This window comes from Phaseolus vulgaris, chromosome 9, assembly GCF_051622355.1.
Source record: "Phaseolus vulgaris cultivar YP4 chromosome 9, ASM5162235v1, whole genome shotgun sequence".
Classification (NCBI taxonomy): Eukaryota; Viridiplantae; Streptophyta; class Magnoliopsida; order Fabales; family Fabaceae; genus Phaseolus; species Phaseolus vulgaris.
The window spans coordinates 29,588,599-29,616,482 of record NC_143506.1 but is presented as its reverse complement, the minus strand read 5'-3'; the positions used below and the strand labels follow the sequence as shown (position 1 = coordinate 29,616,482).

The window sequence follows — 27,884 nt, the reverse complement described above, 5'->3', positions numbered from 1 at the left end:
CTTTTTATTTAAATTGTAATCAAAGTAATATTTTTGAAATAAAAGAAGAGAAGTGAGTGCAAGAAGATATAATTTATTTATTAAAAACATGACAGAGATAGGTATTTATTTAAAAACTTAAAAGAATGTGAATATTTTTTTGTTAAAATTATAAAGAGATTAATGTCAATTTTACAATGAGATGAGACATGAGTATCATTTAGCATAACCTCTAATCAACATAATAAATAAAATTGTATACCAATTTGCAACTTACGGTTTTTATTATTTTCAGCTTTAAAATAATTATTTCATAATAAATTGTGCTACTACTTCACTTCAGAAATAACTATTTACTCAATTTTAGAAAAAAAAATAAGAATTAATAATAACTAACTAAAATGTCCAAAATGGGTGAAAAAAAAAAACTCACCAGACATTAGATTTTCTGACAGACTTGCGTATAATGCAAAGATTGTAAAAAAACCTTTAATACGAAAAAAAAGTAAAAAAAAAAATTATTGTACTCCTTGATCAGACAAATATCTACAAATTTAATTAACATCGATGAATACGAAATATTCTTAAATTCCTTTTCATCAAAAGCAAAAGAAAAAAAAGTTATGTAATTACATTATCCTCATCACCCATGCGCTAGTAGCAATAATTACGCGGGTTTACCTGCCCTCATTGAAATTTAGGGTAGTAATTTTTGCATCTTTAACCCATTTAACGTGATTTTTTTGTCTTTCAAACGTATTTCGAAACACAAAGTAGCCTGTGACATTGTTCCTCCTATGTACATATTCAGCCTCTACTGAGAATAGTAATACTCACTCCAATATGTTCCTGCCCTACAACATCGTGGCATTCCAAATGAAATTTCTGAACAAGACGAAGAATGTATGATAGCCACCTTCTCCTTCCAAGAAAGTAATGTACTACTACTAGGTATTTTCCGAATATAAGTATTTCCTGGCATAAAAATATATATTCAGATTACATACATATTGACACACTTCTCTGGGGAGGGATTTTTCCACCAGCAGGTCGATAATCAGAGATCAAACTTACATCTGCCAGAAAGTAAGAAAAGGGAAAGAGTAAACGGTTTGGCATTAACCAGTGTCACTAATCTCACATATTGCAATTCTTTTGGGTGAAATAAAAAGTTTCTAGTTGATGAGTTGAACCATAATTTCTGATTTAAATATTGTCATTGATAGTTTCCTATTAACAAGTAGATTGAAATACTATAGGTATTATTAAAATACCTAATGATATGGGGGAGAATTAGTGAGATTTTGATTCTGATAAAAAATTAGATGGTAACTAGTCAAACAAAAAAAAATTCACGTATTGAATAATTTGAAGCATCACATTCACGAGAAGGCGAAAGAGAATCTCTTATGGGAGATCCATTGTAACGCCTTCACAAGGTTTTGAGAAATAAAACTAACGAGAAGAGAGTTGTGTGAAGGAAGAAATTTAGTGTTGTGATGCTTTTTCTTAATTACTAGAAAGCATTTGAATATAGGAGATATGAATTATGATGTTTTCCAATACCAAGCCATAGCGATTGTCTAGGATATGGAGGTATATATTGCAACACGAAGCATGCAAACCTACTTTAATAGGTTATGTTCACAAAAGGTATTGGAGATCCTACTCGATTATACATAAGGTCAAAGTAGTAAATTAGATTTAAAGTTAACTTCCTAATAAAAAGAAAAAAATCTCACTTTGAATTATTATTAATTTGACTTTTACTGATGAAGCCCCCATCATCATGTACCCCTAAAGCTGTAGCTTGTTAACTAAGTTTCAGCATTCCTGCCATTTATGGCGAATGACAAGTAGTTATGGTGTGCCACCAGACGTAGAGAATGAGAAAGATGAATATTGGCTATTCCTCTATAATTTGACGTGTTTGTTCTCAGGAAGTAACTAGACCTTCACAAGATGTTCAGACCCAAGGATAGCGAGTAGATGATTGTACATTGAGAAAATGATGTAGCTGTAAATTGAGGAAATTGAAAGTGCCCTGCAGACAACATCTTGTAATCTTATTTTAATAGTAAATTTGACTTCTCATCCATGGACCCAAGTGTGTTGGGCTGTGATGCCTTAATAGAATTTATGCAAAAGCATATGAGGAAGGGATCTAGCATTTCCCAACACCCACACATAAGGTCATTGTGAATGGTGACTACAAACTACTGAATTTAGAAAGCGAACCTGCTTTTCAAGATAGCTCCGATCTTGCAGAGCCTGAAATTTCCCGTGAATTAATTTTTATCTCTGCCAGAGGATTTGTGATGAAGGTTCCATCACCACGGACCCTAAACCTGTGGCTTGTCGTACTAGATTCGGTGCTCCTATTAGCTCTGTTATGACTGGAAGCTAGTAATGGAGTGCTACCAGTTCTAGAGAATCGGTTTGATGAATACCGGATCTGTGTTTTCTTCCAGAATTTGGAGCTTAAAAATTCGGCACCGGGTAGCAGACAGCATGCATTCTTGGGAGCATCAGATTTAGTTATCCTTCCACTAGTTACAGCCAAATCATAAGATATATCATCCAATGCCAACTCGAGGCCATGCACACGAGTTTCTAAAGAACGCATTCCATTTTCAGAGCTCCCAATGAATTTCTGTAAAAATATGGTGGATATTGTCAGACATGCTCGTCCTTCAACACATGCTACATATAAATATACATTCAAAAAAGGAGAAATTTTAAACACGGACCAGTAAGCTTTTTTCCAATAAAATTGCAAACTTCAGTTGACCTAAACAGATTTAAAAACATCGCCACTGGGAAAGTGCTTTTAAGCATATGAAACAAACCTGTAGAAGATCAAACAGACTTGACTGCTGCTTCTCAATTTGAATTAACTGGGCACGAATCAAAGATAATTCCTCACTCTCTTTGTCATTCCTAGGAAGAACCTTTGCTACATTACAGACAGGACTTGAGTCTTCATTCTCTTCTGAACAAGGAACCACACGAGATCCAGCTTTGGACCCACCAAATTTATGCATCTTGTCATCAGAATTTTTCTCAAACAGAGCCCGTTTTGTTTCTGACTTGAAAAATCTGCTTTTATCCTTTTTGCTGCTTTCCAATACATTTTCATCCCTCAGCCGACATTCACCACGATCAGGAACATTTGACACAGCAATTCTAACATCCCAATGGTTATGGTTCAGTTTCTGCAAAACACCTGAACTCATCCGGTCACGACTTAAGGCACTCAACTTTTTAGCATTTCCAGCAAGAGATCTATCCGGTGGAGTTGATTTGCTAATTGGGCTTGATTTCTTCCTCAATTTACTCATTACAGAACCCGGACTACATGAATTTTGAGACACAGGAGGATAGCGCCCATCACTTGCATTCTCTGAAATAAAAGACAGCCCAAAATTAGGAACGCACGACAAAAACAAATGACCTACATCTGGATAAAAATCTTTTAGATCAAATGACCTACATCAACCATGAGTCCACAACCTTTATTTACCATGATTTTCATTTTAAGACTCAACATCAGAGTTTCCAAATTGAATTCACACAAAGCGTCTGTCACTTGCGATCAAAGTGGCAACAAAACCAAACAAACAGTAGATAACTAGATATAGATAAATAAATACCTTTTGAAGAAGACTGCGAGTGAGGAGGTGGAGAAAACTCATCCGAAACATCAGGAATCTGCTTCCACGCCTCCAGCATCTGATTCATAACTTCCCGAACCAACTTTACCTGCACACAAACAAGACAAGAACTAAATTTACTTTTAAACAGCATTCCAGAACTCACAACATCATGACATCATCAGATCAACGGTGTGTGCTCACGATTTCAGTAACCGTAACACAAACACAACTTCGATTTTTTTTAAAAAGAGACAACAAACATCTTCACCGATGGCAATCTGATCAAGCCAAATAAGATCAATAAGATCACTAATCAAACTAAAACAGTATCGCACTAGCTTATGCACGTGCTTGGCACTAAACACAGGTTCAATTTAAATCCTCCTTTCAAATTTCCATAAATAGACAAAGAGTAAAAGAGGAAAAAAATGAAAAAATCTTCAAAAAAACCTTATCAAATCGCCGATCCTCGAGCAATCTGAAACAATCACTCTTGAATTCCGACAAGAGGTTCCTCTCCGTAACAGCGAGTTTCCTCAGCGCCTCCGCCGCGCCCTTCCTCGTGGCCCAGTCGACGCTGCCGAGCGCCTCCACAAGGCAGGGAACCAAATTCCTCAACGCGCCGCGACTGGACGCACCGCCGGCCTCAACGACGCTTCCGACGAGCGCCAGCAGCGCAGGCTTGGCCCTGAACATCTTACTCTTGAGAAGCTTCTCGAATCTCGGGAGCAGCCTGGCAAGCCTGGGGGGGTCCGGATCCGGAGCCCCGTCGATGGCGGAGGCGAGACAGAGCGCCGCGGCGGCCTGCGAGTTGGGGTCCTGCTCTGTGAAGAGCGCCTCCGCGAGGGGCTTCAGGAAGGAGGAGAACGGCTGCCGAGTGACGCGCGCCGATAGAGCGCCGACGGAATCGGCGCAGGCGGCCCGCACGGAGGAGTCGGGGTCGCGCAGGCGACGCACGAGGTTGGCGAGGATTCTGGAGAGGAAGGGCGAGAGCGCGTCGCCGTGCGCGTGGGAGAGCGTGGCTACGATGTGCACGCATTGCTTGCGGACAGGGGTTTTGTCGGAGGCGTCGGTGGAGTGAATGCAGGTGAGGAACACAGGAACAGAGTGCGGGTCCAGGCTACGAGCGATGGACTCGAGTTCGGTGGCTCCTGCTGCTTGTGTATCGCGGTCCGAGAGCTTCGTCAAGCACGTGAAGACCCTCTGCTTTGTGTTCTGCGTTTGCTTTGTGGCTTGAGGCATCGTTGAATCTTGTGTTCAAGTCGTGGCCGGAACAGGATGAGGAACGGCGGCGGTTATTCGAGTTCCGGCCACTTTGCCGGAGCGCCGGTGACGTTGAGCGGTTGGTTTCGCGGTATGAACGCACATTCAATGCGACAACGCCTTCTTGGCTTTTTAACTGTCACGGGAACATGGGGAAATGGGGAATGGGAACGGCGTTTCTGTCTTCACTGTTTCTGCCTCTAGAACTACCGTTAAAATGTAACGGGAAAAATAAATAAATAAATACTAAAATGTAAAAATTATAGTAATTTTTAAGATATTCAACTTCATCTGAATTAAGTTTTGACTTTAATTGGTAAAATGATGGAAGAAGTTGAATGAAGATGAGTCTTACAGAAGTTTGTAAATGATGCTACGTGTTTCTTAACAGCTAACACAGACGAAAGCTTAGACAGTTCAGAAAAAATCAAACTCTTTAAATCTGAACTGGGCTCATTTAATTTTTTTTTTTAACTTAATCAATATAGCAATTAGTAATTTTTTTAATACTATATAATTGTATAATAATATAAAAATATGAAGCTAATACATATAATTTAGTAAAAAAATCATAAATTATTTACTATTTAAAAATTTTACAAAAATTAATTTAAGTTCATTCAATCCACAAATTTTATAAATAGAAAAAATAAATAGAAATATTCGTCATCAAATTTGTATTGACAGACTGCTTTAAATATTAGAAAAGAAGTTAAAGATTAATACCAATACTATTTATATTAGCTTTATATATACAGTTGAATTTGATCTATTAAAATAATTGAGTTTTCTTTTAAAGTTATGTAAAATAACCCTCCACTTCTTTTAGTTTTAAAATATATACTCATATTTCTTATATTTTTAATGAAATGGCATTGAAGTCCTAAGTTTGAGCATTCACTCTAACCATTTTTTTTCAATTGTTTTATTTATCTAATATTTTTTCATTTTTTATAAGATATTTTTTTTAGTTTCTATCTATTACATTTATTATTAATTATTATTTTTAATCTTATTATTCATATTAAATGATTTAGAATGTCTTAGCAGTATTATCGATGTTCACTTATTAAATAAATTTAACTATCTATCTTATTTTTATGGGTAAGTTATCGTTGATTCCTAAGTTTGAGATAGTACAAAACTCCTCATCCTCAAACTAAGTATGCAAAGAGGTTTCTTTAGTGAAAAAATTGAAAATAAATTATCTTAAAAAGTGAGCTTTAAGTAAATATCGTCAGAGTTAGATTGGTATTTTAACCACTTGATAAGGTTTATTCTCGTCAATGTCACTTGTTAAAGTCAATTTTTTGTGTATCATCGGACAAGGTCCATTTTTGTTTATACCATCCAATAAGGTCAGTCTTTTATTTATCACCTGGTAAAGTTGGTATTTTTTATGTCGTTTGATAAGATCGAAGTTTAGTTTATGTTGTCTGATGAAGTCAGATTTTTGTTTATGTTGCCTAAGCCTGGAAGGATACACAACCTCCCAATCTCAAGATAAGTAGGCGAAAATGTTTATTCAACGAAAAATTAGGAAATAAATTATCTTAAGAATTGGACTTTAAGCAAATGTCGCCAAAATTATATCGATATTTATTCTGCCTGATAAGGTTTCTTCCCATCAATGTCACCTACTAAAGTTAACTTTTTTGTACCGCCTAACAAGTTTAGTTTTTGTTTACACTGCCTGATAAGGTTGTTCTTTGTAGATGTGGCCTAATAAGATTGGTCTTTGTAGATGTTTCTGGATTAGGCCGGTCTTTGCTAGATGTCGTCTGATAATGTCGGTCTTTGTATATATTGTTTGATAAGATTTGTCTTTGTAGATGTCTAAGGTTAGTCTTTTGTTAACATCGCCTGGTAAAATCAGTATTTTCTAGCAGTACCACTACAACCTTCATAACCATTTGATTAACCTCTGTGACCACACTCATAGATAAAATTTGGTTAACTAAATTGAAAATACAGTAAAGAAATTAATTAATCAATTAAAACTCTAACATGTCAAACTTTGAAATTTAAAAGACAACCCCAGTCATTATCCTCAAAGCATGCTTAATCACAGGTTTCGTGAATGTCAATGTTTTCCTTGATCCAGTGGCATCCATTTTAATCAAATCATGACGATTCAATAAACAAGGTTATGCACACGATTGAACCTAAGAAGGCTTCTCAAAACCCTTGCAGTACGCTAGGTCATTCTCCGATAGTCTCAAATCTGATTTTTTTTTCATGGTGGCGTAGACATTCTTTCCCATAACACATTCTATTAGTACCCCGAGAATCATAGGATCTGTTTCAAGATCATCACCAGCCACCGAAGGCTGTTGCTATAAGAGATTCTCCACTTCAAGTGTCAACAAAGATAAGACAAAATTGGGAGTTAGTTTCGTGGAAGCGTTTCTGTTAGGTACAAACTCGAGGATTATGTTTTCGTTGATATTGACAATTATGTCTTGCAATGAAGGGGTGTTTGTGGCAGTTGTGGTATACAAATAATAGTTATAAAAAATTCTCCGACATTGAAATAAGTATTTGATATGCAGATATAATAAATATTGTAATAGTTAACCCATATATACCTTTATCTTAATTATACTAAATAAAAATATACTAATTTTTTTTACTATTAGACTAAAATTAAAATATATATATATATAACTATTAACATTTACATTACCTAATTTTCTATATAATTTAACTTATAATTATTTCCATACTATAAAATTGAGAAGTACTTAAAAAAAACTCTCCAATATTTAAATAAGTATTTAATATACATATATAGTAAATATTGTAATAATTTAAATATATAGTAAATATTGTAATAATTAATTAATATGTATTTTTATCTTAATTTTTAAATATAGGATCGTACTAAATTCTTTTTACTTTAATGTAAGATTTAACTTATGTTAATTTCCATAGTATTTACTTTAATATATTCCTTTGTACCGGCCGGTCAATATAGTGTAACTAACGGTAAAAAAAAAGAGTTGTTTTAAGAGAGAGAATGACTAATGATGATGGGTAATGGGTGACATTTAGGTGTAACATTGTTATTAAAGGGTCACGTGGTGATGCCTGGCCGCTACCATGCAAAAGTTACTATTCTCACAGTTTTACTACACGCTTTACTTTTCTTGTCGGCACCCACTCAAACTATTAATTGCTTCAATTCAAGTCCTCAAAAGATGCTAACTCAGAAAAATAATTAGGCCTAAGAATACAGAATAATACTAAAAATTTTCTAACAATAATTCCGAGTAGAAATAACTAACAATAAAGAAGGACCCCCTGAACGTATTTTTGTGCTAGCTTATTAACCTAGTTAATGAAATCAATCAGAATATTTGGATGGTGTGAAGTTTGAATCGAGATGAAATTTGAATAAAAAGAAAGACAATTTTGTTGGAGATTCCATATCAACTAAAGATTAGGACATTTCATTGTATATAAGTGAGTACAAACCTCAACCTCATGAGCCGATTTTATGAGGTTGATTTAGAACTAAAGTCCACTTCTTAACATCGTATCAGAGTCATTTCGAGTTTATCCTAGTAAGTGTTTGTTGGCCTTATCAGGCCAACCATTATCGGACCATCCATAACATATATCTTCACACACGAATTGGTAGCCTCGGCGTGAGGAGTGTGTTGGAGATCTCACATCGACTAAAAATTAGGACATTTCATGGTATATAAGTGGATGCAAACCTCAATCTCATGAGTCGGTTTTATGGAGTTGAGTTAGGTTTAAAGCCCACTTTTTAACAAATTTAACCTTAATTATTAATTTAACCTTAATTATTAATATTCCTCATCTAAAAGTAAGCGGGTATAGGGTTGTTGTGTGAGGTAAGTGGGATATGGCATTCCTTAGGGTCCATGTCCTTTATTTGCATAAACATTGTGATTAATAGTAATGATAATGGTGTGGATATATTGTAGTTAAGGAACATAGAGCTATGAAGGTGCTAATATGATTCAATGTTGAACCTAACCTACTACTACTACTACCACTCATAGTGGGTCTCAACCTCCACACCAACCTTTTTCTTCTTTATACATATACAATAGTTGTAAAGAGAAGGCATGGAGGGAAAAAGCATACCTAGTTCTGAAAAAGACAATCCCTGTATTTTTGTTAGTTGGGGCTATCATTGGCTCAAATAAATGAGAATGATGAACAGTGTGGCATGCACATGCTAATTTATTACTTTTTTTTTCCAAGAGGGGAAAGAAGAGAAGGGAATTAGGTAATGGGAAGTTCATGTATATTTTTTCCTATGCATTGGATCAGGAAATTGCTTTATGACAAATTGAAAAGCCACATTCTGCAAATTAATTTGGTCCCAGTTGGGATTTGCAACTGTCGGTTGGACCGACAGGGATTGATTACCATGTTGAATAATTACTTTGCTTACCAAATCATCAAATGTAGACAAAAGAAAAATTAATTATAAAAATAATTTGGGAAAGAAATTAAATGACTTAATTGTAATTAGGTTAAAGTTCTCACATCTTATCGTATGTATAAAAGTCAGAATAAAACTAGTAAATTTTTTGCACAATTTGTGTGTGAGATACGTACAATAAATACCTAAAATCTAAAAAAAAAAATTAAAAATACTAAAAAAAACTTATAGTAAATGAAAGAATTTTTTAGATTTTGGATTTCTAATGACACTCCTCTCAATCCAATTTTTTTTTATCAAAAGTGATGAACATTTTAAATGTTTCTCTACCAATTTAATATCTAAAAATTTATGATCAGGCAAAGATTCTTCTATCAAATATGCATTAAAAGACAAAAAGAAATTGTCAAAAATTAATTTCTACCTATTTTTAATGATATTTTATAAAATTGTGGAAATAATAAAAACACAAAAATATACTAAAAATGGATACATTCATATGATAAAACGTATATTAATGGTCAAAAATTAATCTAATCTCTCACATTTTAAAAGGTTTAATGTCATCTCAACTTTTCAATTTGGTTCCATTTTTTTTAATTAGTGTGGTTCCAACTTTTTTAAAACAATTCAGGTAGTCTTAACTTTTTTTTATAAAATAATTTTATGTGGAGTGGCAAGATTACCAAGATAAATATATTTTAAAGATGATAATATAAGAGAAGAAACCATATTAGATTATTTTAAAAAATTGGGACCTTACTGAATTTCTTAAAAATCTAAGACTTAATGACCTTTTACCCTAAAAGAATAATTAACCTAAAATAAAACAACAACAAATTAAAAATACAATATCAATGAAGATATTCATGCATTTTTATGATTAAAAACAATTACAAAAATATAAAACACCTACCTCAATATCTCATTGGATCCACAAAACTTCAATGTAGTAGAAAAAACATCTAACATGATACATAGTAACCAATTTAGACCATAAAAATATTTTATAAATCATCCACAAATAACATAGTCATCACTGAAAAAAGAAAACAAAAAATCATATAAAAAAATTGAAAACCCTAACTTAAAATTATTTTATGTTGAATTAGAAATATAACAAAACTTAATATTTATGTCGCACACAAATTCGATATAAATATTAAATTTTACGTTAAACTCTAACAATCTTATAGAAATAAGTTTTTTTGTGGAAACCACATTATAGAAACCACATTTTTTTGGAAATTTTTTCTTTCACACTACAAATAGTAAAACATACACTTCACAACTCTTTATAATAATATAATAATATTTTAAATTAAAAAATAAATTTAAAATTATTAAAATTTTAATATTTTATGACGTTAGTGTATGTATTTATTATTTATGGTGTCAATATATCACCTCCCACTTTTTTTTCATATTTTTCTTTAATTTAGAAGTAAAACTGGTGATATAAAGGATTAATTTTGCAATGGTGAAAAGTAGAATTAAGTCAAATTAAATACTTTGAATTTAGTTATAATATGAAGAAACAATAGTACCAAAATGGTCAGACATGAATTATTGAAGTGAATCACGTTATGGCCTATTAATTAATAAAAATGGACCCAAAATTAAAAAGTAAGTAACATAGCAACTACGGAATGTAGAACTAGAGGCGTAAAAACCCAACTTCTTAAGAATTCAGATTCTCACAAGATTCTTTTTAATTTGTTTCCTTACCTGAAAGCTATGTTCCACCACGTGATGTATATGCGTGTCTAACTTTCAAATTATTTTGTTCTTTTTTTTCGTTAGTGTCATTATACGTAATCACTAAACAACGTAATCAATGAAAAATGTTAATACATTATGTAATCAATTAATAATGTTAGTACATTAGAATCCTAACTCCTCATACATACAATTCATTTGACTTTTCTCCAATGAACTTTTACCTTATTATCAGTGTGTTTGCAACAAATTTGTCATGAAATCACCTATTTTATCTTTAATGTTTTCTTGTAATAAGCTACGATAGAAGACATCTCAAACTACTTTATTTGGAAGGTTTATATTTTGTATATATGATATACTACTAGTCTCCAATTTTGTTTTTTTATTTAATGTGAAGTTACATAATGTATGGATATGCATTTATAATATATATTTTTGTTACTTCTAAAATAGTAAAATCTTGGTTTTTAAAAAAAAATTAATTTTAGTTGTCAAAATATAAAATATGTAATTTTTTTTGTAAGCGTTGTATACGTAGTAGGGATGGCAAAGTGGGGCGGGCCATGCGGGCTGGCCCGCTAACCCGCAAGAAAAAAAAATGTCATTGTTTTAATGTGTGCAGATGACGGGGAAGATTATAATTATGAAAAAAATGGATAAAAGTTCTTCTAAGGCAACATCCAATGTTATTGAAATGGAAGAATGTCAATAATGTTTATGTTTAATGTTTTTTAATTAATATTTATGTTTATGTTTTAAGTTTTGGAATTAGGTATGTTTAATGTTTTGGAAGTGGAAGAATAGTGATATTTGATATTTATCTTAATGTTTAATTCTTTTATGTTTGACTATGTTTGAAAAGGAAGAAAAAAAAAAATTGGATCTGATAGTAACAAATATATAGGTTTAATTTGACAATTTTTTAAGAACAAAATGAAAAAAAAAAATTTAATTTAAAAAAAAAACGCGGGCTAGCCCGCAAACCCGCGGGCCAGCTCTTATGCGGGGCGGGTCGGGATTTCTAACCCGCAATAACTTTGCGGGGCGGGCCAACCCGCCCCACATTTTTGCGGGCCAAGTGCGGGGCGGGCCAATGCGGGGCGGGCTGGCCCGCTTTGCCACCCCTAATATGTAGATATTTTGAATGATATAATCTACGTAGTTACAATGCAGTATATTTTTATCTCTCGAAAATTTTAAATCAAATTTTAGTTCTTACAAAACACAAAATTGTATTTTAGTTCCCATAACATTTGGTTTTAATTTCCATAAAATTCAAATTTTGATCTCAATTTATATAAAACTTCATGTTTTTTTTTATCTTATTTTAGTAATTTATTAAATTTATATCATCTTATTTCATTCACTTTCATATTTATCTTATAAAAATAACGATAATATATTTAAATTATAATTAGTTTATTTTGACCTCAAATATTTGGTATAATATCATTTAAGAACTATATATAGGATATTGTCTGTTTTAAAACACGAAGGTGTTTTAGATAATTAAGAGAAGAATGTATATTTAAATTGGTTTTAAACTCGACTCTTAAGCAATATGAGACTATTAGACATAATAAAACAAGTCCCAAGTTGAGGTTTAAGAGAAACTATGATTCGTTTTTGGAACCACTTTTTTTTATTCCCTCTATTCGAGGGCTAAGGGAACAAAGATCAATCTTTGGAACCTCTTTTCCATTCCCACATACAATGCCAATTTTCCAACCTCAAGTTGTTGAGATAACATGTTTAGGGTAAATCACGGCATCTGAAGTGCTTGTCTTGAAGATTGAAGCTCCATCATGGTTTTGTCCTTAAAAGACACTTCAGAGGTTTAATGAGAAATGTGTATTTAAATTGTCTTTAACCTTAACTCCTAACTAATGTGTGATTATTAGATACGATATTTGGTGCCCACCATGAGGTCTGAGTAAAACTTTTCCCAAACCATTAGGTTATAAAACTTCACAGAAGTAGAATCCTCATCGAATTTCGGGATGAACCCCTCAATCGTCAATGCCCTGCCCTTAAGGCGCATGTAAAAAGTCCTTTTCCAAAAAAATAGGAGAACCTCCAAAATACAATAGCCGTCATGCAGGAGGAACGAGCACAACACTACATGGCTCGTTATCACGAAAGGAGTTGCAAACATGTGACCAACAATAACCTTTCAGGGATGTTCCAACACCCCCACTGGATGAAATTATGGAGAAAAACATTGATGTTTTCCATCCTTCCACTCTAGAAATCATGAATGTCCCACTTCCCCAAAACCCCACAAATGGAAGTGCCCCACTATCAAGCAATATGATGGATCATCAAAGCTAGAGACCCAAGGCAACTTATTATCCGACAACCTAACAATACATTGCAAACTTTACCCAACTACCCTCAAGGTAATGACTCTGCAATGGTATTATTCCATGTCTATAAATTTGATAGACTCTTTTTGAACTTTTTGTGTGAGGTTCTCAGCTTGATTTATAGATAGTAAACATCGTGATCACAAACTTGATCTCCCTCCACAATGTCGTAGAAGGGGAAATCAAACCACTCAAGCAATACATTGTTCGTTTTCCAAAAGTGTCTCAACATTCTTGACCTCCACCTAGCGGTGTCAATGCATGGACTACTAGTGGGACTCCACTTAGGTCCATTCCTCAAACTTTCTTTGCTGGCCCACCAGCTAATATGGAGGAGCTTTCAACATGAAGAAGAACTCAAGTATGAGAAAGAGATTGATGAAAGGTACTACACAACCCTTCTCATCCACTTCCCAAATCACATCAAATGCCTCACATATATTTAAGTGTAGGTGAGTTAGTAAATACAAAAATTATACCCCTTATGTGTTAGTCGAGACACTATCATCTAAGAGGCATTTAACCTTGAACTGTTACGCGTCCGACAACCTACACCGTCCCTTCCTTTTGCTAATCCAACTAAAGGTGTAGCACCAAAACATTGGTCATACAACTGAAGAATGATGTAACGTACCTAATCTAATAAATAAACTCTTTAAATCAAGTGCCTTGGCACATTGTACAAAATGGGAAAAATAGATGAGGTAAATGACTATGAGGATGGAGAGAAGGTCGAAGTAGAGGACTTCGTGGAGGATTCCAAAAATGAGGAAGAGGAAATCACAAGGAGGGCCAATGGGTGCAATCGCCTGAGCAAGAGCAAAGAGAGTAACCATAACAAAACCCTAGTGAAGTTAGAGAAATAATCAATACTATCACTGATGGATTTGTTAGAGGAGGCAACTTGAGCTCTACAAGGAAAAAACATCTCCAAATCATCAACTCAATAAGCCTACTCCCGCCTCACTCTCTCCTATCCATTACTTTTACAAACAAAGACTTTTGTATTAACGACCCTACACAAAATTATCTAGTAGTTATCATAGCCACAATAGTCAATTGACAAGTCAAAAAGGTCCTCATTGACTAAGGAAGCATGGTCGATATACTTTACTAGTTAATGTTCTTAAAGCTCAACATTCTCACCCCTTTTTATCAATTTGTACTAAGATACAATACTTGGATTCATTAAGAATAAGTTCAAACCAAGGGGTTTGTTAATCTACTAACAACCTTTGGCACAAGTGAGGCATATCAAACACTTATGGTTTTAGTATGTTCTAGTGGAGGGTGACACTTTGTATGATTCTCTTCTTGGACAAAGGGCGTTGAACCATCCTGAAGCCTCCACTCCATATATGGTGATGAAATTCCCTGTCGAGAACATAATTTATCATCACCGTAAAGGTCAGTCCAAAGGTAACATGTGAATATTATGCTCAGAGTCTAAAAGTCACCCCTTATTCATTAAGTCCTCATTCTATTAATGGTAAAACTCAAGCTGAAGTGTTGGACCCATTAGATCACACTCTAGATGAACATGACAATGTTCAACAATGTCATAATATAGAATTAGAACCTCAAACAACTTTGTAGGATGATGAGGTTGACTTTGACCCATGAACCGATTTTGAGGAAAACTGTCCCACCTTCGATGAGCCAATGATAAAAGTGCAAATTGAGTTTAACAACTTAGTGCACCTGGGTGGGCTTAACAACAAGTTGTTTGCTAAAGAAGGAGATAAAAAGAGTCTTGTTACAAAATGAATATTTTTGCATTGTGTCCAAAGGATATGTTTGGTATTAACCCAGACTTTACATGTCATAAAGTTGTCATTCTTCATTAAATCAGACCAGTTGCTCAAAGGAAAGAAAGCTCAACAAAGAGTAATGTCTGGCCATCAACCAAGAGGTCAACCAATTACTCAAGGCCAACTTCATAAGGGGTTTACACTACATGGATGATAAATGTGGTCGTGCTAAAAAAGTCAAACGACAAATGCAAGATGTGTCCTAGCTACACAAATTTGAATAAAGCATGTTCCAAAGACACATATCAATTACCGAGCATAGATCAACTTGTTGACATCACAACTAACTATGAACTACTTAGTTTCCTTGGATACAATCAAATCAATGTATCCACCTAATGAGGATGAGATTGCTTTCATGACCGAGGGAACTAATATTTGTTACAAGGTCATGCCTTTCAGCCTTAAAAAAGCTAGAAAGACATATCAGCTACTCATGGACAAACCTAAAAAAGGTCCAACGACTTTATGGGAAACTGGTTGCCTTTTCAAGGTTTCTCCCAAACTTAAGAAAAAAAGACGAAACATTTCTTTAAACTATTGAATGGGTCAAATATTTGGAGCTTTCAAGAATATTTTCAAAATCATTATTACAATGTTATTTTTCCTTCCAGAAGTTTAATTTATCATTATCTAATGTATGAGTCTGTTCTAGACTTGACATATTCTCCTTGGTTGCTAATAAATTTTTTTTGAGCTTTTAATTTTTGAAAACTAAAGCTTTGAATTTTTTTATTTATTTAAGATATTGTTCAGAAATCTTGTTGCCACAAGTGAGAAGATCTTCGTCAAATAGACATTTCTCATCATCTTAATCAGAAGATGATTGTGATATCATTTCAAAAGAAAAGGTAAGATTGAGAGTCACCTCATCCTCTACGTCTACCATGAGAAATATATTTTCTTGTTTTGATATAACTTAGAGTATGAGTCCTCCCAAGTAGCCATCAAACTTTTTTTCTTGAATTTGGACTTTTTCTTGAGCTCGACGGTCTATGTTTTCATGTGACTTGGTTGTTTGCACTCGCAACATATAACAACTTGATCCTCTTCAACCCTCTTCTTTTTTATGAAGTTGTCTGTAATTTCTCTTATTGAAAAATCTTGTGTCGCCTTAGCCCTTGTATTTAAGCATCTGCTTAAACCTTTTATACAACAAAGAATTTTCTTGTTAGTTGAGTTTTCTTACTCAGCCTTAGAAGAATCATTCTTCTCCTCTAGAGCTTTCAAAGTTTTAGTTTTCTCGTGTCTATGAAGAGTCTGCTTTGAAACAGATCTTGTACTATCAAAGTTTTAGTTTGCAAAATTTGAGATAAATTTTTTTAGGTGATTTTCCATTTTTTTACTAGTATATTATTTATTTATTAATTAAGTTGTTCTTGATTAAGATTGTCAAGATTATTTATTGTGATGTGATTTTAGGGTTTTACAAAGTGTTTTGGGTAAATCTTGTAGCGTTCAAAATCTATATTGTATTGTGTTGTTTATTGTTTTTTTTTTAAATTTGAAACTAGTATATTAACTTAATTATAAGAATTAAACAACTAGATTTTTTTCTAAGAATAAAAATCACTATATTTCTTATGTTATTTTGTTGCTCTTATGGCTTCTATTTTTCTATTATAGTTTGTCACATAATATGAATTAGAATTTCAGGAATATAACATCACCAAGAAGTAGATCTTGTTTTATAACACCGTAAACTAATTGATCCAAAGAGTTTTCATTTTTTTCAGAAAGTTTTTGATATTCCTTGATAAATTCAATTCACCCGATTTTAAAATGAATCTATTATTTTAACATTTATGAGAATAAATTGAGAAAGATTAATGAAAAACAATGTGATGAAAGAACTCAATATATTTGGATTATTGATATTTCACAACAAACTTCTCAATACAGTTTAAATAACCAGAAAAAAATTCCAACCCAATTCCAATTTTCTAATTGATAGATGAGCAATAAAATAGATTAAGATATCCAACAAGAATGTATGATATGGTCTGAATTAGGCTTTCCAAGAAATAAATTAAATATAAACTTTTGTAAAATTCTATTTAGTTAAAAAGATCATTAAGACATTAAACAAATTATTTTAGCCTAACAAACCGAACTATTTAAGTAAATAAAAATAATATTTTTTAGTATTATTATATTAATTTTGTTATAATATATTAAAATTATATATATTTAATTTTCTTAATCATTAAGCATGTTAACCACATAAAAATTTAATTTTAAGGAATATTGAGAGATAAATTTATATACTTATTTATTGAAAGTATTATTATAAAATAAACTTTTAAATAAGTAATTTATTATATTTTATTAAATACGAGGAGGGATGAATTACTTTAGCAGTAATTCTACGATTGTATCAAAATTACTTCTCGTCCTAAACATAATTATTTTTTTTAAATTTAATAAGTAATTAATCTTAGCCATTAGATTTTAAAAAAATGAATAATGAAAATAGGGAGAAATTTAACAGAAAGCTATTTTGGAGTCTTCTAATTGCATGTACGTAGTTATATATAGTATATACTATATATAGACAAAGCATAATATATAAAAAATTGTAATTACTAGTTAATAATCCTATTTATATTAATAATACATTAACGCTACTATTCTTAAAAATCTTATGATAAAACATACTCGAAGGTATTCTTAAAAAAAAACTGTCAAATAAATTGACAAGTCTTAAACTTTGTTTTTCTAATAAAGGTTAGACTTAGTTTATGACTTAACATAAGATAATGAGAGCTCATAATATATAATATAATTAGAAGTAAATTTTAATTTATAAATTGATTTTATAAAGTTGAGTTAGCTTAAAATGGTATTAGAGTTATTTAAAATTTAGTTCGACAATTTGACAAATTTTTTTAACTGATCAAATCATCTAAAATTATAACTTTTTTTAATGAGTATTTTATTGTTACATAAAATATATCAACACATTAGTTTTTTTATTATAATAAAATATAGATAGGATTTTTAATTTATTTATAGTAGATTCTGTTTATCTTTCTACTTATAGAAGAGGTTTTATTTTGAGCTAAACGTGATTTTTTAATGGTGAACCAACATTGATTTGTAACTCGTTATATAAACGACTTCTATACAAACTTATTTGGTTTAAAGGTGATTTAACTATTTAAGCAATTTTATCCCAAACAGATGCTAGAATTTAACAAATTACTTAGTCCATCACTCTGAATGACTTACAGTTCTCACAACACAAGTGAGACAAAACAAAAGGAATACAAAAGTTACAAAACAACACTGAAATAGTTAACATACCTTCATGAGATAACAACACACATCAAAAGCATCCTAATTCTATAGCTTCATTTTGAGTGGAAAAAAGATGACTAGTTACAATCCTTTGACATTAGCAACAAGAGCAGCTATGTTTGCCTTGTTTTCAGGAGGGAGAATTTCCCAGAACTTAATGAAGGTAGGATCCTTTGAGAAAGTATCCTTGGTGAGTTCCTTTGCATGAGTCCACTTTTTAAGGTCAGATTCAAGTTGCTCAACCCTTTGCCTAACTTCATCAAAACTCTTCTTGCTATTGATCCAGCTATGAAGCTCTTCCACTTCAGCCCAGAAGGTGGATTCAGTGATAGGAACAGGTTTTGGCACCCTCTTGGCATGCTCCAACCATCTTTGAGTGTACTTATACCGTTTTGGCCTGCCCCAGATCATGTAAGGTCCCGTGTCCTCATTCTTCAAATGGCGATGGTAATTGGATATGTCTAGAGGTTCCACAAGGCGACGAAAGATGGTTCCATGTTGAATCCATTCTGACTTCCCTTCAAACTCATCTGGGAGTTCATACCTCTTTAGCATCTCAATCACCTCATCCCATACCCCTGCCAGCACAAGCCTCTTCACATTTGCTTGGAAGTCGTTTTCCTCCTTCTGCACCTTGAAGGCATCGTAATACCCCTTCCCCTTTTGCACCTCGCATGTTGTTTTGTACTTCTCCAGATACCTCATGCTTGCCACACCTTTATCCTCAAACTCCTTACTGATCTTCTCCTCGTTTTTCTGTTTCTGCTTTTCCAACTCACCTGCTGCGCGTAGACACAGCCTTGCTCTTATGCTCTGACATGAAGTGTAAGCCATCACTTATTAGTTTATGCTTCACAGATAAAACCTTACTTAACTCCATTTTGAATCATCTATAATTACCCTTTTAATACCACTATACTATACAGAGTTACATTTTATCAAATCTATTTCTGAAAAGGAATTTGCATTTCATCACACTACTTAATTTTTTTTACCTGTGATACAATACTTAAGAGAAATTTATCCTGAAAGATGTGATGTAATGTAACTTCTATGAAAAAGTTACTAAAGGTTCATTTTACCAAAGTTTATCACCTGCTATCATTATATATATGTACAAAAGTGCAAAAAAGTATTACCAGTCCAAGGCCATTCAAAGCTGTGCTAATTGTTGCAACATCACTATCAGAACCATCAGAAGACAAGGGAAGTTGCTCAAGTTGTTCCAAGTACACAACGTTCTGCATTCCCAAGCTACATTCCAACTCAGCCTCATAGGACAGGTGTTGCAATATGCTATCATTAGCAATTTCTGGAAGGTCTTTCAAATCGCTTAGCTGAGCAGTGTGGAATAACAGTTGCAAAACAGCATCAGAGTTTTTCACCACAATCAGCTGTCCATTTCCATTGCAGAAAATATATGTCCCAAAGGGCCTATAAGGACTCAAGTCAACAAAATTTGCCACTGTCTCAAGTAACAATTTTGTGCTGCCCATGAGAATGCACGCAGCATGGCTTGTAACACTGGCTGTGTTTCTCATCACAGTTGAGAAAAATTCAGCTCGTGTTGAATCTTGGGTGGAAGTTTTGGACTTGGGATTCAAGGATTGGAGAATAGAACCAAAAGTTAGGTGAATAGAAGATAAGGGAGCAAGCAAAATCCGTGGCACTATGTCATATCTCAAAACAAAGTGTATGAAATAGCGAGACCACTTTTCTCTCCTTGAAGCGTGAGAGAGTATATGATTACCAATTAAGGGAGACCCGAAAGTGACACAGAAGGGTGGTTTAGGTTTTTGAGTTTTGGTTGGATTAAGGTACTCTTCCAAGGCCCAAAATGTTGCAAATATGGCCATAGCAGCACCAGAGGAGTGCCCCGTAAACACCACTTGCTTCCCATCTCCTATAGCCTTATTCACCTACACGTTTTCACAGTTTATTTCCTTAACTCAACGTAATTAACTAAAAAATAGAAAGCATCACGGTAACTGAAAAAACTGAACATGTCTTAGTATATAGTCACGGTGATTTCAAAACCCACACAAAATTTCAACACGTGGAACTAATCCAAAGAAAATAACAAACAACATAGGCTAACAAACATCATTTAAAAGTACCTCGGATTTAAACGGGGTAGTTCTGAATATGTGATCGAATCTCTTTGCGAAGCCTTCGTTCACCAAAGCAGCTTCGTCGTTGCCAATACTTCTGAGAGAAGGGAACAGGTTAATATCTATCTTCGTTCCTCCAAAGGGTTTGTTAACAAACCATTCAGTGGCATCCCAAGATCCCGAGAAACTGAAAACATGGTAAGTTCCCGAAGAAATTTGAACCTTTTCGTAAAAGTAGAGCTTCTCTTGTGGCTTGTGCTTGTGAGCTTTGAAGGCTAAACCGCAGACCCTCTTGATGACATCTTCCTTCAATCCTATGTTGTCTCCAAGTGACCCTCCAGCCATGTTGTCCTCTTCTACAAGACCCTAAGCAGTTTCAGAAACTTCTGTTCTTGATTGTTTTCTTGATTTGTATTTCAAACCTGCTGCAACTTTTAACTATATAGTGAAGGGGAGGGCATGGATTTAAATTACCAAATTGACGAAGACTTTGCAGTTTTGGAAGTTTTGCTCTTTCTTCATTGGTTTCTAGGAATAGTAATAGAATAAAACTCCAGAGTGACGATGAAGTTTCGGTGGGGTCCAAAAGCCATTCACCAATCAAAGCGAAGCAAGTCTCGCGAAGCTACTGCTGACTTTGATCTCTCTTTCTTCGAACTCACCAATGAACTTTTTTGTAAGGAAATGTATAGGAAGATACCTAAAAGAAGTATGAGAAAAGAAAGAAAATCAATAGAATGCAATACTGTCTTTTTGGATTTGTCTCATCATGTAAAAAAAGTAAAAAAACGAAGGATGCAATTAACAAATTTAATCTCTAAAATATGAATAACTGATAATTTTGTGTTTGAAAACAGATTCAAGTTTTCATATAGTAGTTGAATATATACAGAAAATTCCATAATCACATCAAGATGTTAAGTTTTTCTAAGGTTATTTTTGTTATCAAAGTTATAATTTTGAGGACTAGTTTGGCTCTAATTTGTATTTTTTAAGATTAAACATTAAACCAGAAAATAATTTTTATATTTTAAATATTTAGAAATTTATTTTTTTAATTATATTATTAAAAAATAAAAATTCAATAACCAAATTGATGATTTAAAAAAAATACACAAAATGGTATAAATATTTTAAATAAATAAATGTAAGATATATGTTTTAGGGTTTGTGGCGGGATATAGTCTCTCCATTTTGAAAAATTTACAATGTTAATCTCCTTTCTTGCTATATTTATGTTGTATTTTTAAAAATTCATAATTTTAATTTAACATTGAATTATAATATGTTCTTTCTTCTTCTTTTTTACATTTTAATTCATTTAAATTTTGGTTAGTTAGTTTTCTAAATGAATAAATTAAGAAAGGATTCAATGCAACTAAAATAAAACAAATAAAGCATATATAAAAAAATGAGGAATGATTTAATATTATAATATTTTAAAATAAAGAAACTAAAATTACAAAATAAAATAAATATTATAAATTAAAAAAATTAGCATTTATATTTATATCATTTAAGTTATCTCTAATTATGCATACTCTTTATGTATTTATATTTATGTTATTTAAGTTATCTTTAATTAGGCATGGATACTTTTATTTATATTTATGTTTTTTTATTTATCTTCAATTACGCGCATTGATCTCTATTTTGTTATCTATAGATATGTCATTTAATTTTTTTCTAATTACCCACTGACCTTTTTTATTTGTTTATATTTATGTGATTAATTTATCTCGTTATGCATTTATCTTCTTTATTTATTTATATTTATGACATTTAATTTATGTTCACTAAGAGTCTTTACTAATTTATAGTTTTGTTATTTATTTATTTGTAACATATCTAATTATGACCTTTAATATATAGTTTCTATTATGTGGAGTTTTAAAGCTTATGAAAATGTCACTCATTTTTGTGTTTTTTTATTAATGTATTCCTGTACTACAAGTAGAAGTAGAACCTGCTTAGGAAGAGTTTCTAGGAAAATTTTGGGATATCTTTTCTAAATAAACTCATGGAAAACTTAGTTTAATATCCTTAGAAGATATTAAATATATAAATAATCCTCTATTTGGATATATAACTTCTATCATTGTATAAAATTTGTATGTTTTTTAATATATTATGAATAACTATAAAGATGTAAAATATTAACATAATTTATATCTATGTGATTGTTGTGATTAATGTTCTCTGTAAGAAAATCTTATTACACAAAAATAGTACCAAATTTTAATTATATAACAATTATTTATATAATAGTTGAGGTGTTATACAAATAGCCCTTTTCAGAGTTGAATTCATCTCGATCTCAAGCATGATGACTTTAACTTGACTTCTAAGAGATATTTGATGTAAATGTGTGCTGTCAAGATCTTCTTGTTAACATAAGATGAAGACTTCTTCTACAAACACAAAATAAGCATATAAAATATTTCATGAAGAAAGTTAACTTAAAAATTGTGTTCATATCATCTCACATTTTCAAATCCATATTATCCACTTCAAATCCAGAATTCCTTCCTCCACTCCAGCAAGTGAGAGGTGAGGCCAACTCATTAGGAAAGAGTGTAGAGGAGGCTACACAAGAGACTATACAAGTGTTTAAGCTAAAAAAATTGACAACATAACTTTTCTCATTCAAGCTGAAATTTACAAGAGGATTAACATTCCTATTTATAGTGCTAAGTGGTGTCCAAGTTTAGAATTTTAACCCTAAAACTTTCCACTCACATGATGACAAATATAAGTCTCTCTCATTTGAGCAAATCCTCTCAAATTGGAGCTTAACATTAAGGAGATGTCATGTGGATACTCATGCTCTCCTTGCCCATGCTAAGAGGTGCAACTCTATATTTGTTAGACAGACTCCTCTAACCTAAACGACCTAGAGTCGCTTAGGGCTTAAAGAATGACACTTTGAGAAATGAAAAAAATATAAGCATTTGAGGAGCCATGACATGAATAAAGAGTTTCAACATTCCCACCAATTGAATAAAGAGTTACTAGGAAGAGGAACATGTATAGAACCAATGAGAAACCCCATCTTATTTTTTAGATTAATGCCATTCAAAGGGATCTAAACTAGGAATGACATGGGCAGAATTAGAATTTTCTTTATCGGAGGAGTTGAAGGCAGAACATGACATGGTGTAAAAGTATCAACAGAGCTTTTAATGGAGGTTTGATACCATGAAAGAAGAAGAACAAACATGCTAATAATGACTGTAAAACGTTTTCTTTCTCCTTACATTACTGAAAACAATACGTGGGTACACAATAAATATATACATAGGTAGAAAAATGTTGACTAACTCAAGTTTGGAGTTAAATTAGAGAAAAATAATACCTTGGAGTGAGAGTTTTGGTGAATATATCCATACGTTAGTGAGAAGATTAGATGGAGATTAAGCGCATTAAATCAGTTGGGGACCTTTTTCTTGAAAGAGATGCAACGAATTTCCAACTATTTGGCGTGTTCATGGCTTGGAAGCAATATCTAAGATACTTTGTCACAATAGAGGACAACTTGTTTAAAAGAAGAAATGTTCCAAGTCACTAAGCAAGTGAGAAAGCTTTTACAACTATATTAGACTTCACATAAGAACTCAGGGACAATAGGTTGTTTCTTAGTCTTCTAAGAAATCAAGGAAGTACCAATAAAACAAGAATAAGCTGTGACGGATGAACCGTGAATCAGCATATGTTACCTAGTAAAGATCAGTGAAGCCGAGGAGCTGAATGGGAGAATCTTATTGAAAATAGAAGAAACAGAAAATCATCATGTTTATCTCAAACCAAACTAGACACAAGAGAAGGAACCAAGGAATACTATACGGGAAAAGAAGAGAAACAAAAGTTGACTCAGCCAATTAAGACAGTCGCAAAATGGAGTTGCAATGCAAGTTTGTTTGGTGTCACTCTCCAATAATACTTCTGATGAATGGTTGTTGCTTGTGTGGTGGATGAAGAGTTTTCAACCACTTCACCAACGTCGAACCCTCCAAGAACACATCCTTAGCCAGTTCTCCGTTTTTACTCCATTCTTCTATCTGAGCTACCAACTGCACAATCCTTTCCTCAACATCTCTATATGAGGCATCACTATTACCAGTTTTGTAGCGAAGCTCTTCCACCTCAGCCCAGAAGCAAGATGTTGAGGTAGGTTGTTGTGGCCTTCTCTGAGAATGTTCCAACCATCTTTGAGGGTACCTATATCGTTTTGGCCTTCCCTTAACCATGTAAGAAGAAGCATCATCCTCGTAATGCCTCCCATGTCGGTAATAATTAGCAATGTCTAGAGGCTCCACTAATTCCCTACACTCTGTTCCAAGCTTAATCCATTCTTTCTTCGCTTCAAACTCATCTGGGAGTTCATAACTTCTTAGCTTTTCAATGATCTCGTCCCACACACCTGCTATTTCTAGCCTCGTCACATTTGCTTTGAAGTCCTCAGCTTTCTTATGCTCCCTGAACCCATCGTAGAAACCTACTTTTTGGTGCTTCCACATTTCTCTGTATTCCCCAAGGTCCTTCTTTAACTTTTGCTCTATAAAGCTTCTCTTCTCGTTCAACTTTTTCTCATTCTCACACTTTCTTGCCTCCAATTCTGCTGCTGCCCGAAGGCACAGTCTTGCTCTTAGGCTCTGAAATTCAAAACAAACCAATTATCACACACATGTATTTTGTAATTCCTTAGCTAGATCCACTAAAACAAAAGAAAAATCCTTGCCCCCAAAGAAAAAAAAAAGTTAGTATTTCATTTAATACAAATACTCAATGACATCACTAATCACTCATAATATCCATCAATTTCTATACAAACACAATTCTAAATTCGTATAGAAATTTATTTTGTATCATAATTTTCGTTTGGCAAAAAATTATACTAAAGTCTTCATGATTAAGTTTTTTGCAAGAGTATGACAATTGTTTTGGTAATGATTTACCTACGTATATCATTGTTTAACAAACCCAACTTTTTATGGTTAAGAAACATATAGCTAGGACTTTATCCCATGATTTTATTAGAGTATATAGTACATAGTTATATTATTTCAATAATTGATATAATGAAGAGTAATTTACTTACCAGACCAAGGTCATTTGAGCCACCGGCATCATCTTCAGACAAAGCAAGATTCTGGAGATGTTGTTGATCTAAGTGCAAAACATTCTGTGCTGCAATTTGTTGCAGTTCGGTGCCATAAATTGTATGTTCACTTAAGCTTCTGTAGGCAACTTGAGTAGTTTCTGCCTCGGTGCTTAATTGTGCAGAGAAAAACAGGACTTGTAGAACTGCATTTGGGTTTGTTATCATAATTTTCTTTCCATTTCCTGTGCAGAAGAAATAAGTGCCAAAGGGTCTATAAGGGCTTAAGGGAATAAAATTTTCCAGAGTTTCCAATGTGGTATTTGTGGTGCCCATTAGCTTAGAAGCAGCATGGCTTGTGACAGTTGCAGCATTTGAAATTATGGTAAAGTAGAAATCTGATGTTGCACTTGATCTTCCCACTGATTCGCTCATGAAAGACTTGGATCTGGGGTTGAAGGACTGAGAAATTTGTTCAAATGACTGGTCAAGTGAAGAGAGGGGAGCAAAGAGGATTCTTGGCACTATGTCATATCTCATCACATAGTGAAAGAAGTAGCTAGACCAATTTTCTCGCCTTGTTGCATGGGAAAATATGTGATTCCCAATTAAGGGTGAACCAAAGGTTATACAGAGGGGAGTGATACCCCCATGGGAATTTGGAGGGTATTTTTCTAAGGTCCAGAGGGTTGCCAGAATGGCCATTGGACCACCAGAAGAGTGCCCTGCAAAAACTATTTGCTTCTTTTTATCCATAGCTTCCTTCACCTGCAGAAATGTTGTTTAAAGCGAAGTACTTTGTAAGAAAAGTGATAAATCAAAAGTAAGACCAATTAATAATGTGTTTGGTTTCAATCCCAGCGAGATTTTTCATATTTGAGGTGTGAAAATAAAAGACAAACAATTATAGTTTTTACATTTCAAGCTTGATTCATTCTACAGATTTCCGAACAAGTTATATCTTAGGCATTATGATGACCATACATGAATGAATGAATTGGAACAAAAAGTGAGTTACCAGTAAAACAGTAACACCGCATTATTACTACAGAATTATATGATACTACTATCAGAAATTCTAGATTTTTATACTGTTATATTTATTGGCTAATAATAGTATAGCTGAATGAGTTTCTATTTAGTGAAGCTCTTTCTTTCTCTATGTGAATCCAAAAAAGTAATTGTATCAACACTTTTAGCAACTTTCTACTAATTAACATTTTCCTTTCCTTAAACAAAGGGAACTAACAGTTGACAAATCAATATCAGTTACATAACTAACAAATTAAGAAAATTTGTAACTGGCAGAGAAAATCCAAAAAATAATGTTTTGCATAACTGAACCATTAAGGGTAAGCGATTTACTGTCATACAATACCTTATCTGCAAGTGAGGATCTGTCCAACAAAATGTCTTGGAATCTTTTTGAGAAGAACTCATTGACTAAAGCAGGTTCATCGTTCCCAATGCTTTTGAGAGAGGGAAACAGATTAAGATCTATTTTGGTTTCACCAAAGTTTCTCTGAGAGTACCAATCCCTGACAGCACCAGATCCAGGAAAAGAGATGATAACTTCTGAAGTGCCGTTTCTGCTGATCTTTTCAATAAGGTAAGGTCTGTCTGGTGACCTGTGAGCCCTCCAAGACACAGCATAATAAGCCTTCTCAATCACCTCTCCCCTCAGTGCCATTCTATAATTGCTTCTCACCCTCTTGCTTCACACCCTACTTGTGAGAAGGTTTGAAGTTTGATGAATGTTCAGCACTGAAGTGGAGATGGTTCTATTTGATCAGATGAGACCAAGACCATCACTTAGGCTTGGCATTGACTTAAACATGATGGGGCCAATAATCCGTGTTGAACACGTGTATGTATATAGTACTGTAAAACCAAGACAAGGCAAGTTGGCTTAGACTAAATATTCTATTCGATAAACCAATGATGCGTTCACGAATCCGTGTTAAACACGTGTATGTGTGTATGTGTGGATAGCTTCTTTGTGAAACCAAGACCAAAACCCGCACACTCTAGAAGTAAACATATGACGGTGTTTGCAGTGTAATTGGATCATTGAACATTTTACCAACTGTTTTATGCAAAATAAATTTAATTTTTTAATTTAAGTTTAAAACAAGTAATACTTGTGATTTTTTGT

At 33.1% G+C, this 27,884-nt stretch overlaps 3 protein-coding genes across 5 annotated transcripts; all 3 read right to left on the bottom strand.

Annotated features, from left to right (window-relative positions):
* Positions 1–549: 549 nt before the first annotated feature.
* LOC137821949 (TORTIFOLIA1-like protein 3) lies at positions 550–5,308 on the bottom strand. 3 transcript variants are annotated; one of them, XM_068626767.2, is made up of 5 exons: positions 4,086–5,308; positions 3,633–3,741; positions 2,829–3,382; positions 2,218–2,632; positions 550–1,055 (listed from the first exon to the last, which is right to left on the bottom strand). In XM_068626767.2, exons 1-4 carry the CDS (start codon positions 4,875–4,877, stop codon positions 2,225–2,227), a joined length of 1,863 nt encoding a protein of 620 aa, XP_068482868.1. In that variant the 5' UTR covers positions 4,878–5,308; the 3' UTR covers positions 550–1,055; positions 2,218–2,224. The 3 variants fall into 3 exon arrangements, with proteins under 3 accessions (XP_068482868.1, XP_068482869.1, XP_068482870.1); XM_068626768.2 differs by having other exon boundaries at positions 550–954; XM_068626769.2 differs by having other exon boundaries at positions 676–2,023; positions 4,086–5,109.
* A 13,080-nt stretch (positions 5,309–18,388) lies between these two features.
* LOC137821948 (protein EDS1L) lies at positions 18,389–21,486 on the bottom strand. Its single transcript, XM_068626766.1, has 3 exons — positions 20,638–21,486; positions 19,660–20,439; positions 18,389–19,333 (listed from the first exon to the last, which is right to left on the bottom strand). The coding sequence occupies exons 1-3, from the start codon at positions 20,974–20,976 to the stop codon at positions 18,602–18,604; spliced, it is 1,851 nt and encodes a 616-aa protein (XP_068482867.1). The 5' UTR covers positions 20,977–21,486; the 3' UTR covers positions 18,389–18,601.
* A 2,683-nt stretch (positions 21,487–24,169) lies between these two features.
* Positions 24,170–27,620, bottom strand: LOC137820015 (protein EDS1B). Its single transcript, XM_068623777.2, has 3 exons — positions 27,108–27,620; positions 25,730–26,497; positions 24,170–25,283 (listed from the first exon to the last, which is right to left on the bottom strand). Exons 1-3 carry the CDS (start codon positions 27,417–27,419, stop codon positions 24,555–24,557), a joined length of 1,809 nt encoding a protein of 602 aa, XP_068479878.1. The 5' UTR covers positions 27,420–27,620; the 3' UTR covers positions 24,170–24,554.
* Positions 27,621–27,884: the final 264 nt, after the last annotated feature.